The following is a 14,584-nucleotide window of genomic DNA, read 5'->3' as shown; positions in this document are numbered from 1 at the left end:
GCGCTGGTGCGGGGCGTCCACATTAGACAGCTCAGAACACGCACCGGCTTTGGAGCTGGGAGCTAATGAACCTGAAACGCAACGTGAATTTCCAAATTGCTCACAACAGAGTTCCGAAGCTCTGTTAGGGAGAAAGATGATGATTCTCCCCGAGCCCCTCCCGGGGAAAAGCAGTAGCCGCAGCAGCGGCAGCAGCCCTTTCGGAGCCCGCCTCCCCTGCCCGCCGCAGACCCCGCTCCAGGCCAGTGGGCTCCCCACCAGCGCTGACCCCGACCTCAGGGCTCCCTGCAGGCTGGCGCTCTGGCCCCGGCACGGCGGGGCCCTGGACAGGAGGCCCCAGCTGTGTGCCTCCCTCTCCTCCACCTCCCAGGGAACGGACCTCGTACAGCCGCCCCTCGCCAAACGCGGGGCTGGACAGGGGTGAGGCCGGGGCCGCCAGGGCACACCTGTGGGGCCACTGCCCCTGGGTACATGACAGGGATGGAGGTGGTGACCCCGGGTGGTATAGGGACAGCCTCCAGGTAGGGGCAGCCTCCAGCCGGGGTCAGAGGCGGCCAAGGCTGGACCTGCGTGGGGATGATGGGGCACCGCCTTCAGGTCACCCTCCCGACTCCTCACACAGACACAGGGAGGGGAAAACTTTGGGCCCAGCCAGCAGGGAGGCCAGGAGCGGCCAGGAACTCACCTTCTCCTTGGAGACATGGTGGGAGAAGGGGCAGGTCCCGTCTGTCTTCTTGCACGTGCCTCGGACAAACCTGCGCCAAGGGGAGGGTCTGAGAGAGTGGGGATGCCTGGGGAGACCCAAGACCTACGCCAGCGCCGCCCCCAAAGGCCCAGGCAGGGGCGGGGGGCACCTGGTGCACACGGCCACCTTCTCGGGGTCGTGGATATAGGGGCAGCGCTCGCCGCGGTTGCACCTGCCGAAGCGGTTGTAGTACATGCAGTACTCCTTCCTCTTCCGCCTCTTCTGCCGCGCCTGCCGCACAATGGCCAGGCTGCGCTGGACGGCCCGGCTGGGGATGGGGCAGAGGTTCATGAGCCCCAGGGAGGAAGGCGAGGATGGGGAGGGCCCCCCCAATCCAACCCTGAGGAACGTACCTGGCCAGGGAGCGGCTGCAGCTGCTGGCAGGGTCCAGCCGGCCTGTGGGAAGAAGGCCGGTCACGCCAGGCCTCCCACCCCGGCTCTGTCCTCTCCCTGCCCTCCCGCGTGGCACCGGCCCCCTCGGGATCCCCACCCTCAGCTCAGGCACTGCTGCCCCCTCCAGGAAACAGCTCACCCTCCTAGGCCCTGCCAGGCCCCTCTGGGGATGCAGTGCTGGAGGACAGAAAGCTGCGGGGCCACCCTCCACCCCGTGCTGGTGGGAGGCCAAGGCGAGATGGCAGACATGGGCACGGGGACAAGGAGCAGGGACCAGGTCTGGTGGCACAGCTCCCCAGGGCCACACTGGTTTTGCCTCAAGGCAGGTGGTCCCAGAACAGTGGGTGGTGGGGCCTCCCTCTGGCTGGAGCAGAACCCAGGGACACGTGGGCCTGAGCGGGGTCTGGGAATGCCACCTGGCTTTGCAGTAGCTAAGAATGGCTTATTCAAAGGGTTGTAAAATAAAAAGAAAAAAGAAGTATATGGTTGTAAATCCTGAAATCCTGACTCCCAGGCCCTAGAGAGCTGTGTGCCAACCGCGGCCTGCACAGGCCCCGACGAGCACGTGTGGCCCCAAGCCCCGGCAGGTGCCCGGTCCTCACGATGCCAGAGGCACCTTGTGAGACGCTCCTCAGAGGCCCACATGCGTGGACCAGACAAGGCCTCTCTGAGGCCACTGCTGCAGCCCGAAGGGGAGCTGTTCAGGAAGTGGTCCAGGGTGACCGAGAGGGAGCAGGTGACTGCCCAGCCAGGGCAGCTGGGGCCCGGGGCTGGAGCCGCGGGCCAGGCGGGGCACTGTCGTGTGCAGTGGGAGTCGGCCCTGCAGAGGGGTGTCCAGATTGACACACGGCCCCGCCTGCCTTTTAGATGCCAGGCTCCTCCCTAGGACCAGGGTGGGTGGGGCAGGCAAGAGCCGGCTCAGAATAGCCACAGAGGCTCCTCAGTGCCTCAGACACACATGTGACCCTTCCCAGACCAGATCCGATTCCCACAGGCAGCTGCTGAAAGGAATCTGGTGGCTGGGGCACAAGTGACATCACCCAGAAATTCCAGGGACCTACGGCCATGATAAAGCGTCCCAAGTTTAAAAAGGGACGTCCCCAAGCTGCCTGGCTCTGAGCCGCTCCCATTGGAGCCACATGGGAAGCCTGGACAGGCAGCCCTCCTGCCACCTGCAAGCCCCTCCCTGGCTGTCCCTGTGCCCGCTCATCTTGGGCCCATCCCGAGCCCAACACCCAGTCACACAAATGTCCCGACACTTTACTCGGCCCGTCCACACCCAAACCCTTTTGTGCCTCAGGGGCTGGGCCGTTGGACACCCTTCTCCACCTCCCACCCTCTGCTAAGCCCTGACCACCCCTGGATGCTCTCTGCGCCCTTCCCAGGCCAGCCCTCAAGGCCCTGCTGGAGGTGCCCCTCCAGCCAGGGTCTGCCCTTTTCTGAGCCTCAGTCTCCTCAAGTTAAGAAAAGGTGGCTCCAGGGCCTGTGCAGTGAGACCCCCAACAGGAGGGACGTGTCCTGCACGGCGGCCTAGGCCCAGGTGGCTGAGATCTGAGTGGGGCTGGTATGGTGTGTGAACAGGGGAGGGGGACATGGCGACACAGAGGGGAGAGGGGGGTCTCAAGGTGTGAGGGGCCGGTGGGAAGTGGTCTCAGGAAGAATCCAGGACATACTTAAGTCTGGTTTCTAGGCTGGGGACACCCATCCTGGGGGTGGCTGGCAGTGGTGGCCAGACCAGATGGCACGTGGTGTCCCTGCACCTGCCAGCCTGAGGGTGACAGAGAGCAGTCTGACAGCTGCCAGTCAGCGTGGCTCCCCGGGCTGTCACCCAGGCTGCCGTGATGTTGCGGTGCCACCTGCTCCCGCCAGGGACCGCTGTCATCACGTGTCTGCCTGTCAGACCAGCCCCGAGGCCTGGCCTCTGGGGGGGAGGGCAGGTTTATTCCCCTTTGCACTTTTGCTCTTATAAAAATACCAGTGTGGGGCTTGTAGTGGGAATTTTTACAAGAACAGGAGACACCTTTTCAAATGCTTTGCGGTGTTGCGGTGTTAAAAAATGCACATAAAGTAGCTGGCTTGAAAGGAGGCCGTGGAGGCTTTGAGAGGTGCTAAAAAGTTTAGCTGAAAACGGGGCCTCAGAGCCTTCTGGAGCTGCACTTCCCAGGGATCTTCCTGGAATACACACAGCCAGCTAGGCAGCCCCCTAGAACACCCACCCGGCCCAGGCGGTGGCTGCTCCTTGAGAGTCGGGGGCTCCTGTAGCCCCCACCTCTCAAGGTGGCCTGGCATATGCACCCTTGGGAAGAAGACTGAAACTGGGTGCTTCCTGGGACAGAGGGAGTCCCAGGAAGAGGTGTCTAGAAGGGAGGGAGGCAGGCCCCAGAAGGACTGCTAGGGCCCTCTCTCACGTGCAGCTCTGTGAGACCGAATGCACAGAACCTAGGGAGGGGTCGCAGGTCACTGATCACAGGTCACAGATGAGGTACAGAGCTCCACTACCTACCTGCCCAGGGGTGCTCACTGGCAGGTCAATAGCAGGGAGGCTGCCCACCACAGCCTAGTCTGCATCAGTCTGGGACCTGGGGCTCAGAACAAGCCCAGGGGCCAGCCTGGCAGCCCAGGCTGAGGGAGGCGGCCCTGGCAGGTGGACTCAGGGCCCTTGTTCTCGGGGTCGAGATACATGCCAGACCCGTAGAGCAGCCATCCGAGCCTGTGCTGGGTATCCCCAGGTCCCAGGCCAAAGCACGTGGGGAGGAGTCCCAGGCTGCACAGGCAGGCCTTAGACCCGGGAGAAGTGCCTAGCCCTGGGTTCCAGGGGGCTGAGGTCGGCCTGCAGGAAGGCCCTGCCCCTGGGGCTGGGGGGCCAGGAGATGGGCAGGGACAAGGCTCTGCCCCTCTCTTCCCCACAAAGCCTGGGACGGCTTGAGGGCCCAGCTAGGGGCTGATGCTGCCTCAGAGCATTGGCTGCCCAGCCTAGTTGGGCAGCCAGGAGGAGGGGAGGTGGAGCCCCTGCCCCCTCCCAAGGAGGGCTGCACTTTCTTGCTGAAGTCAAAGTTCTGTTGACACCAGAGAAGAAAATTTATTTCTTTAATTATTATTCATCTAAGTGGGCTGCTGGTCAGCAGGCATTCCCACAGCCGGGAGCAATCCACCTTCCTTGCAGACATTCGGCCACCCGCACTGGGGCCCAGGCAGCTGGTGCTGTGTTGGCCCTGCCTCGTGCCCCCAAGACCAGCTGCCCTGTGGGGTGTGCTCCAGACCCCACCTCCCTGCCCCCACACCGAGGTGGGAAGGCTGAGCCCCAGGGCTGCCTCTCAGCAGCCAGCAGGCTGGTCAGATGGGTGGCCTGCAGGGGCAGGTCAGCAGGGAGGAGGCCTCCTGGGATCCCACCTGCCCTGTCCCCGGAGGCCTCTGTCCTCATCTGATTGCCCAGAAACCGGGGGCCTGGGGGAATAGGGGTGGGAAGGCCCAGACGCCACCCCTGCAGCGCTCCTCTAAGCAGAGGCGGGGTTCTGCGGAGCTCAGCCCTGGGAGGGGAACGAGATCAGCATGGTGTCCTCCCCAGTGAGAGCGACAGCTCCCTCACCGCTGGCTGCCAGCGCAGGTGGGGGTGCCGCGCTGGGGAGAAAGGAGGCGCCCCACAGCCCCTGATGCGGGCCCCTCCGCTCAGACTCAGTGCCCAGGCGGCTCTAACAAGGGGCCACTCAGTGTCTGTGAGGAGGCTGAGTCCAAACCTGCTTCTGCCCCTCAGCCTCTCCTGCCACGTGGATGTGAGGGGCCCAGGTGGTAGGTGTAGCCCCACTCACAGGCCCACCAGCCCGTCTGGGGTCGGGCTCACGTGCAGCAAGACCCCTGCGAGGGCCATGACAGCTCCAAACCACAGCCTGTCTGTCTAGCGTCTGGGGACCACAGCAGGGAGTGGAGCCCGGGTCCTGCCTGCCAGCTCAGAAGGGGGCACGATGAGTGGGGACGATGCATAGGACAATGACAGTGGGTGCTGGGTGTGCCCTTTGCCAAGGAGCACCCCCCCCCACCACCGCAGCTGGCTGGAGGGTAGCTGTGGCCAGAGGGTAGGACCCACAGAGAGGCTTGGTCACTTGGGACCAACCAGGAGGTCACTCTGCAGAGTGGCTGCTGCCAGCCTCTTGTGGACTCAACCAGATGGGGTCCCCGGTGCCCATGGCTCTGTCCACCCCACACAGCAGCTTGGCCAGGGCAGCTCTGTGAGGGACCTGGTTCAGGGGGAGCAGCAGGCTGGAAGGGGCTCTGCTTCGTCCAGGAAGAGGCAATGGACAGAGGAGGGGTGTGAGATCATGTGGGGCCCCAGAAACCATGAGTGCTGAGGCTAGAGGCCCACCGGGAGCAGAGGGAGGGCTGTCCTCTGATGTACGGTGCTAGCCCCTTGGGGCTGAGTCCCACCAAGGCTCCTGAGGAAGCCTGGCCCATGCCCTACACCTGCTCCTCTACCAGGCAAGCTCACGAGGCCAAGGCAGAGCGCTCTGAGAGGCCACGAGGCCCATCACCGCAAGGAAGAGGTGGGAAGCAGGCACGTGGGAAGCAGGCACCTGGGGGCGGAGCAGAGCCTGTCCTGGGGGGCCTGGTGCATCTGGTGCACCAGGCCCAGAAGAGGGCAGCGGGGTACGCGGGCCCACAGAGGCCCTGGGAGAACAGTGCAGGGCTTCCGGAAGGGGCATTCTGGCTGCCTCCCTGCAGAGCTGGCCCTGTGCCCACCTCCCCTCTCCTGCCCTGTGGCGGTGGGGTGGGGGCTGAGGGCAGCTGGGCCCATGCAATCCCCACACTCACTACCTGCAACCTCACCTTTTTTTCTTAAAAGAAATGGGAGTAAAAAATGGATTGAAACCAAAATATTTTTCTAGTTAATGTGTACAATAAGCGAATCCAAAGCATTTCCTTCTCCTCCGCCTGCCTCCCCAGGCCCAGAGGTGCGTGTGGCAGTGGCGGCGCCTCCAGACACAGCCGGGAGGCATTGCCAATGCGATCAGGCGCTGTGGCCGCAGGTGTTTGCTTGCCCAGGCCGTGTTCACTGTACCTGGCTCATCTCCTTTGTCCAGGAGCAAAACATGGAAAATCAGAGGCGGCTCAGCCAACCGAGAGGCATGCGCCCGGCTGTCCCTGGGGGGCTTCCCCATGGTGGCTGCAGCCAGCCTTGTTAGGGGCAACTCCTGAGGCCCAGGGAAGCCCTCACTCGGATCGGCTCCCAGAGAGCACCAGGTCCGCAGCCTTGGACGGCAGCAAGCGCGGAGCAATTGCGCACCACACAGCCCTCACCCAGGAGCCTCACCTGTGCGCAGGAGGGGCCTGCTGCCCCCGTCGCCGCTGGGCCGGCCGCAGGTCTTGGAGAGTTTGTTGGCCGACACCTTGTAGAGGACCCCTCCGATGCAGCGGTAGCCTTTGCTCCGCCACCGAGGAGAGCCAGTCTGGGCTTTTCCGCCCACTGCAGCCGGACGCAGACGGTTCAGCACCAAGGACCTGCAGACAGGGACGTGCTCATCAGCCCAGCCCCAGGGCCTCTGTCCCCTGACCCCACTGTCACAGGAGGTGGCACCCTCAACCCCACCAGCTAGGCTGGGACCGTGTGAGCCCCTGAAAGGCCCCAGACAGGGGACAAGGTGCCTCCCCCCAACAGGCACACCCCTGGGACATGACCGCCGGGCCCTGGCCTCCTGATGGGGGGCTTTGAGAGAGCTCTGCTGTGAGGGGAAAGGCCCAGCACCCATGCTGAGGCGGCCTCGAGGGTCCGTGCCGAGGCCAGCAGCCACTACCACTGCCCAGGGGCGTCTCTTCCCGGATGCTGCCCCAACTCACGCCACCCTGGCTTTGGGACCACGGCGCTGTGGAGCCAGCAAACTCCACTGCCCACCCTGCCCCACCCCTCCTTCCCCTGCACGCAGAGCCCAGGAAGGGGATGGGAACCTTACGGACCCCCACCCAGGCAAGCTGTCTGGGGAAAAAGACTGGAGTTGCCTCAAGGGCCAAGGCTGCAGAGACCCGGGCTGCCTGTGGGGGTTACCTGAGCAGATGCCCAGGCCAGAAGTGCAGACCTGGGGCCAGCCACACGGCCCTGACAGCCACCTGCTGACTCCTTCCCTCCTCGTTCTTCTCCCTCCTGGCCCTGGGCCCCATCCTGCCAGACGCACACATCCCCCCAGGAAACCCAAGAGCAGAGTGGATTGTGAGAAGGCACCAGTACCTCCCTCAGACAGACATCCCCCCACAGACACCACGGCTGCGGTGGGCAGCGGTCCCAGGACCCCTGGCTCAGGCCTCACGGACTGTGGGCCTGCAGATGCCCTGGCCAACTTGCTCCCCCAGCTGCCACGAGGGGTCAGGGCCTTCCTGCTGCCTGGGACCTTAGGACTCCGGAAGGATATGGCCTCAGCCCTCAGGGTGCATTTCAGCAGTAACATGTTTACGCAAATTGAGCTTAATTCCGAATCAGCTCAACTCTGCTCACACCGCTATCACCACTGAGTGTACATTCAGGCCCCACTGGCAAATCTGGGCAAACGAGCACCTGCTATCTCCATGAGCATCATCTCTGCCTGAAGGTGGCCCAAGCAGTGGGAGGGGCAGGGTGTGAAGACAGCGGCCCTTGGGCAGGCAGTGCCACCAGGGGCCGCTCAGGGCCCAGTAGAGGAGCCGGCTGAAGTCAGGGCCCGTCTGGGCGCACACACAGCCCCCTCCCTCCTGGGTCCTCCAGTATGCTCCCCCTGAGGCCCCCATGCCTTGCAGTCCCTTCCCCTGGGAGCTTATGGACCCCAACTCCACCTGGCTGCACAGGGCCAGGGAGGGGGACCCCAGACTGGGTCCGATGAGTCCAGGCAGGACAGGGCAGGCCTCGGGGTACCCTGGCGCACAGGCTGGCCCAGGCAGCTGGCAGCCGCCGCCAAGGCCCACCACTCAGCCCAGCAGCCCCTCTAGGCTTCCGTCTCTCCACCTGCAAGGTGAGGGGTAGTTCTCACCAGCTCACAGCCTCCAAGGAGCAACTGTGCGAGTGTGCCGGGCACTGGGGACCTGAAGCTACAGCGTCAGGCAGGAAGAGCCGAGGCGGCCGCCTGAAAGCACTTGACCCACTTTCCCTTAATTAAAACATGTTCACAAACACCAATCTTGGAGGGAACAACTCCCACCAAGGGTCCTCAGCGGCCCGACCCATGCTGGCCATGCCAGACAGGCTCCGGCTGCCCCCATACAAGGAACGTCTAGGCAGGAGGGCCAGGTGGGGTGGGCATCCTCTGGGGGAGGCAGCCAGACCCCCGGGGCTCTCGTCAGTCCTTGGGGCCCCACCCTGGCGTCAGGGTGTCCAGGGCACTCTGTCCCCTGGGCTCACACCAAGGCCGGGTGGGGTCTCCTCCCCACACTGCAGAACCTTGTCAGCCTTGGGGACTCTGGACCCTCTGCAGGAGCTGTGGCTACTGTCTGAAAGGCACAGCTTGCCCTGAGTCCTGATCCCCACAGTTGAGAGCTGAGCCCAGGCCAGTGGTCACCACAGCTCGCTCGGCCCAAGGCTGACAGGCCCCTGACAGCCTCAGCCCCGTGCTGCTCAGAGCCTTCAGTGGTCTCCCCACCCCCGAGGCAGCTGTCCTCTCATAAGCCAGCCTGGGCTGAGGCACTGTTAGGGGGCCAGTGGCAAGCCCACCTGGGCACCCAGGGTCAACTCACAGCACCGGCTTCTTGCTGAGCTCGGTGCTCATTGCAGAGTGGCCACTCGGGGCAGCTCCCATACTTCCCAGCAGGTTTGGCATCCAGACAATGGGACACACTGGGTGGGAAAAAGGACCCTCTCAGCTGCCTCTTCTTGTGCAGGGGCCTCCCCTCCTTTTCCTGGGCCACCATTCCTACCCACCCTTCCCTCCTCCCACGGCGCTGGCTACTAGGAAATATGAGAGACGGGCGGCAGGACGCCCTTGAGAAGGTGGGAAGGAGGAAGCGGGGCCCTGGATGCCCCAGAGCCCAGCCTCTCAAGGGCTGAGAAAGCCCTGGGCCTGTGGGCATGTGCTCCTGGCTGAAGCCGGACTGGGACAGCCCCCTCCCTCCCTGCAGAGGTGGCCCAGTGTGGGAGGGCCCAACGGGGTAGAGGCTGGCAGGGCTTCAGGTCCAAAGGAACTGGAAGCTTCAGGGCAGAGGGTGTTCTGGTCCCACAGCTCTGCGCACAGAGGAGCCTCAGTCTGGGGCTGCCACCTCCCACCCAAGAGAAGTGGCCTCATTAATCGCTGTCTTCCGCAACTTGCTCTCACGGCTAAAATTACATCCCAGGCGACACTTCTTTCTTGAGACATTGTTGATTATTCTCATGGTTAACTGGGACCAACCAATCCATCTCCTTTCCCACCCAAAAATCCCTGCCCCTGGGCCCTGATGGCAATTACAGGGCGGCCAAGGCCCCTGGGAGGAGTGGAGGTGCAGCAGGCCTCCTGCTCTGAAGCCCTGGCTCGTGCTCACAGTCTGCACACACCTGTGCCCCAGGGCCCCATGTGCCCTGGGCCCACAGCCTCCAGGGGCACACCCAGGAGCCCGGGAGCCGGCTGGGAGAAGCTGCATTCCCAGACGGTGTCCTGGGACTGCCTGGGAGGGGGTGGTGAATGCACCCAAAGAATTTGGGGAGGGCTGGCCAGGTAGGAATGTCCTTGTCGCCCATGGAAAACAGGCCCAGCCTGCAGGCCTGCAGAGCTGCCTCTGCCTTTCCCTCACCAGCGTGTCCGGCTGACTCTGGACCTGTGGCTGGGTGAGTGCCGGGCAGGCGAGGTCTGGAATGGGGGGCTGGGGGGCAGCCGTCCCAAACGCCTTGTAGCTTTTCACTACCGTGGGTGTCACAGCACTCCAGTAAATTGTTACCCTAATGGAGAGGACAGCCTTTGGAAACGAACTGTATTGAAAATAGGGGGTAAAATTAATGAGATAATAGTAGGGCCAAGGACCCGGAGAATGCTCCTGCCCTCGCGGCAAGGGCCTGTAATTCCTTTTCTACAACAGGAGCCTCAGATCTAAAGGCTTCTCCCATCCGTCCGGCAGGCCCACGCCGCCAGGAAATTTCATTAACGCTGGAAAATAGGAAAGGTATTAAGCGTGGATAATGAAGGCCAGGGAGGGAACCGTGCCTTAAGATAGTCCTCTTTCTCGCCTTTGTAATGGGAGGCATGAACTTTCCCTTCAAATCCATTTCTAATCCATTTGAAATACTACAGCAAATTATCTTTCCTTCAGCCCGAAAGCGGCTGGCCAATTTACTCCGAATAGAAGTGACAATGCCCCAGGATTTATCACCATAACCTTGACTACATGGGGTGAGGGCTGGGCCTCCCCTCGCCCCCCGCGGGGGCACGAAGGATGGGTGGGGGGAGATAACGTTTTAAATGAAAAGCAGTGGTAATGGGGAGAAAGACACACACACCACAAAGTAGGTTTAAAAAGAAAAGCAGTCCACGTGTCCGCTGCCTGGGGAGCAGCTGGAGAGCTCCAGGCCTGAGGCCGTGCAGGCTGACCGAGGGGCTCTGCTCTCTGAGGCCCCTCTCACCTGCTGTGCCCGGCAAGTGAGTGGGAAGTGCCAGGGCAAACGGACCCAAGAGGGGGTTGTCAGGGTCTGGGCGGGACAGGATGAGTGTGATGAGTCCTCCACCCGCCTGCAGGGGGCGCCACTGGCAGCGGCCAAGAGTACCAGTCTGCCAGGGCTCTCCCAGCCCCCAGGGATTCTGAAGGCTGGCCCTGGACACCAAGGATCCTGTCCAAGCAGGTCCGTGGAGCCCCCAACACTGTGTGGAGGGCGCTTCTGCCGTGGGTCTGCTTCTCAGGCCGTACAGCCGAGATAGGCCCACCCAGGGCATCCTCGGCTGCGCAGCCTGGCAGCCTGGCAGCCTGGGGCATGAGCACGCATGCACGGAGGGGACAGGCAGACGGGCTCCTGAACATGTGTGAGCACACACCTCACCTGCCCATGACCTTCCGAGGGCCAGCTGCCCACCCACCCCACAGTGAGTGCTGTGGACCAGTGGGCCGCCTCCTCTGTACCCCAAGACCCTGGGCGGAGGACAGGCAGGCTGCCTGGCCACATCGTGTGAAGGCCCACAGGGTGGCCCACTCCTGATCACAGGCAGAATCAGGTGAAGGTGGGCAAGGGGCAGGGAGCCAGCCAGGCCCTAGAGGCCCTGGGGGCAGCCCCAGTCTCCCAGATGCCCTGCAAGTCCCACACTGGAGCTGTGCCCAGGTGCCCAGGCCTCCTCGCCAGGTCCAATGGCCTCAAACTCATGCCGCCAGCACAGCCCCGACTCATCCTTGGGCCGCCGGGAGGGTCTGCAGGACCACACTGGGGCAGCGGGGACCCCAGCCCCCTCCAGCTTAGTCCATCCTCAGGTCTCCCAAGGCCTCCCAGCACCGAGTCCCACAGCAGCCAGCGCAGGGCACAACGACCCAGAGAGGGCGGGACAGGTCCCCCTGGGGACAGGGCCAGGCCCAAGGGCTGCACAAAGGCTGGGCACAGAGGCCCCCACACCTGGACAGGAAGTTGCTGGTGGAGCTGATGGCTCCTTCCCACAGTAAGGCCTCTTTGACACAGAGGCATTTTGCTGGCACGTTCTTCCCAGTCCCCTCGGAGAGGGGAGGTCCGGCAGGGCTCCCTAGGCTCATGGGGAGAGCCCCCTGGGCATCCCCCTGGTCTCCTCCCCTCCTCCGCATGCCCTGCTCCCTTCCTGGGGGCCCTCACCTCTCCAGTGATGGCAGGCCCAGACCTCAGTCACCGAGGAACCTGCCTCACTGAGCCACTTGCCCTCTCACCCTAGACACATGCTGGGGTCCTGGCCTCATTCACAACTTCCTGGTGGGTTCCCTGCACCCACCCTGTCCCATCAGCTGGTTTGAAAACTACATGTTTGAGTAAGTTCCCTCTGCTCCACCTAACCTAACACCCTGCAGGGGCTCCCCATTGTTCAACTGATGCCCGCCTCTCAGGAGACCCTCCGGCCCTCCTGGCCACTGCCCCCACACCCTTCTTCCAGCTCAGACCGAGCTCAGACATCAGGTCTGGTCCGCGGGAAGCCCTCCTGACCTCCGACAGCTAGCAGACACAGGCCCCGGGCCCTGGCAAAGTGCAGCGTCACACCTGGGAGCGAGCACCCTGGGGCGGGGCGGGGCCGGGCCAGTGAGTGTGACTCCACTGACCTGTGCTGGGTCATGCACACCAGGAGGGAGGCTGGGGGGCCGCCTGGTTCCATGCACTGTGATCCGCGGAGGGGTCAGGTAAGAGGCAGAGAGGAGGCTGCAGTGGGAGGGAGACGGGGCCACAGCGGGCCGGAGAACAAAGAGGGGGACCCACAGGCACCTACACGAGGAAAAGCCCTCGGGCACAGTGGGAGGACTGAGGCTGGGGAGGCTGGGTGGGCAGAGGCAGGAAGACTCAGGACTGTGGGCAGTGGGCTGCAGCCAGGCTCCCGGGATGGAATGTGACCTGTGGCCACAACCCGTGGGGCAGGGTCCATGCGTGGCTGGGGACCCAGCTGCTCACCGGGCCAGCCACCCAGGCCGGTGGTGACCGTGCAGGAGGCGGGCAGGCTGGCTGGGGAGCAGAGAAAACAACCGGGGAAGCATTTTTCAGGAAATGGAGCGCGGTTCCACGAAGCTCTGAGGCGAGCAGGGAGTGCACCGTCAGCAGAAGGGGGCCCGGGGGAGGCGGCTGTGCACAGCGAATCCCAAGTAGGTCAGGCTCAGCCGCCACTGTGACGGCTGCAAACTGCTTAAGTGGGCTTTCCACGGAAACGCTGACGGGCGCCACCTCAGCTCGGCCGGCTGGCAGCGACAGCACTGCGCCTGCCCACGAGCCTGGCCGGGGAAGCGGCTCCGGGCCCAGAGCGGTGCCCAGCTCCCGCATCAGACACCAGGCAGCCAAGGCCGCACTGGGCGGTCTGTGGTGCAGGCGCTGACAGAACATTCTGGGTCCTCGGGAGTGGGAGAGAGACCCTTGGGTGAGGGGCCCATGCAGGGCCAGCTGGGTGGGAGGGCGGAGGTCGCCGGAGCAGAAGCCAGGGGCCCAGTGGACAGAGCGGGCCTTGTGATGACCGTGGCCACCTGACCTCCTCCTGCCAGACAATTCATTCCTCCTGAACGTGGTCCCCTGCCTGTTCCAGGCCCCTGGCTCCCCGAGAATCGGGCCGCGGCATCTGCCCTGCAGCCAGCTCCCCTGCAGCAGCCTCACTCCTGGCGCCCGCCTGCCTGCCAACCTCTGGCCACCTTGGGGCAGGCCCGAGTCGCTTTCCAGGCCACACCTTCCAGGAGAGGATGGGGGACCACGGGCCTGGGTAGGAGCCTGAGGGCCTGAGGGCCCTGGTGGGGTTGCAGCAGGGACAGGATGACCCTGGAGCGGGACTGGCCGGCCAAGGGCAGAGGCTGGGCACTCTGGAGCTGGAGGGGCGGGGTGGAGGTGGGGATGCTGGCCGGGGGCTGGCTCCCATGGCGCCCCCAACCAGCAGGTCACCTGAAGGCGTCATCACTGAAGGCTCTGCTCCTTCCCAAAGGCCCCTGCCCATCTCTCTCCCATAATGAGTGGAAATGATTCGGGGCCCAGGCAGCTGGCATCTGGTGGGTGACACTCACCGTGCTGCTCCCAATACCAGCACTGTGACTGCAGGACCAGGGGCTGGGACTGTTTTATGTGCTCACATCTATTCAATTGGTATTTCGATCAATGGATGCATTACAAGCGTTTCCTTTAAGAGCCTAATAAACAACAAGATGGAAAGTAAAACTCTCCATAAAATGACACTTTTAAAAACCCATCTCAGCTGAAGCTATCGGTGTTTCGTATGTTAGCTGCAGACAGCAGGTATTGTCGGGCTTTAACGGCCCCACTGCAGAATGCGGAGTTCAGCTCGTTGTACAAAGGGGCCGGGGCCCAGAACCTGGCAGCCATGTGGCTGGGCAGCCAGGGCAGGGCCTCGATCCTCTGTGCCCAAGTGTCACCCCCCAGGCTGGGTTGTGAGCCCAGGATCCCCCTGGCCCCTGACAGCAGGTGAGGGCAGGGCCGGCCCTTCCTCTGCTCCCTCAGCCCCATCCCCCCTCTCTCTCTCTTGCCCACCAACACCCACCCACCCCAGCTCACTGAGCACGTCAAGTCCAGCCGGCTCATCCTGGGCCTCTCCCCCAGGGCTGCAGCTGGCAGGGGCTCCATACCAGCCATAAGCAGAGGAGTAGGGGACTCAGGCAGCAGAACCCCTGCCCAGAGTTCTCTAGGAAGACCTCAGGAAGTCAAGGGGGCAAAAGGACCTAGATCCTGCCTCAGACCACCTGCCTCACTGGTTCCCAGGTTGACAGCCTCTGAGGGAGCCATGTGCCATCGCCTGGCTCACCCTGCCCCCCTCGCAGCCCAAGGACGCCCACAGGGTACTGACCCTGACACCTGAACCTGAAGCCTCCCCCCCGCCACGTCCCCTCTCCATGTCC

At 63.6% G+C, this 14,584-nt stretch overlaps 1 protein-coding gene across 2 annotated transcripts in view; it reads right to left on the bottom strand.

Annotated features, from left to right (window-relative positions):
- The window catches only part of ZC3H3 (zinc finger CCCH-type containing 3), an 83,200-nt gene that overhangs the window by 20,238 nt on the left and 48,378 nt on the right, over positions 1 to 14,584 (bottom strand). Inside the window, exons 5-8 of one of the 2 annotated variants that reach the window (XM_032468233.1) lie at positions 6,441 to 6,628; positions 1,099 to 1,141; positions 855 to 1,013; positions 686 to 755 (exon numbers count right to left, since the gene is read on the bottom strand). In XM_032468233.1, the coding sequence (XP_032324124.1) occupies positions 686 to 755; positions 855 to 1,013; positions 1,099 to 1,141; positions 6,441 to 6,628 (460 nt within the window). The remainder of the gene's footprint in view (positions 1 to 685; positions 756 to 854; positions 1,014 to 1,098; positions 1,142 to 6,440; positions 6,629 to 14,584) is intronic. The other variant, XM_032468234.1, reaches the window with a different exon arrangement.

Source organism: Camelus ferus, chromosome 25 (assembly GCF_009834535.1).
Source record: "Camelus ferus isolate YT-003-E chromosome 25, BCGSAC_Cfer_1.0, whole genome shotgun sequence".
Classification (NCBI taxonomy): Eukaryota; Metazoa; Chordata; class Mammalia; order Artiodactyla; family Camelidae; genus Camelus; species Camelus ferus.
Note: the sequence above shows the minus strand (reverse complement) of the source record. Positions and strands in the feature narration are given on the sequence as shown.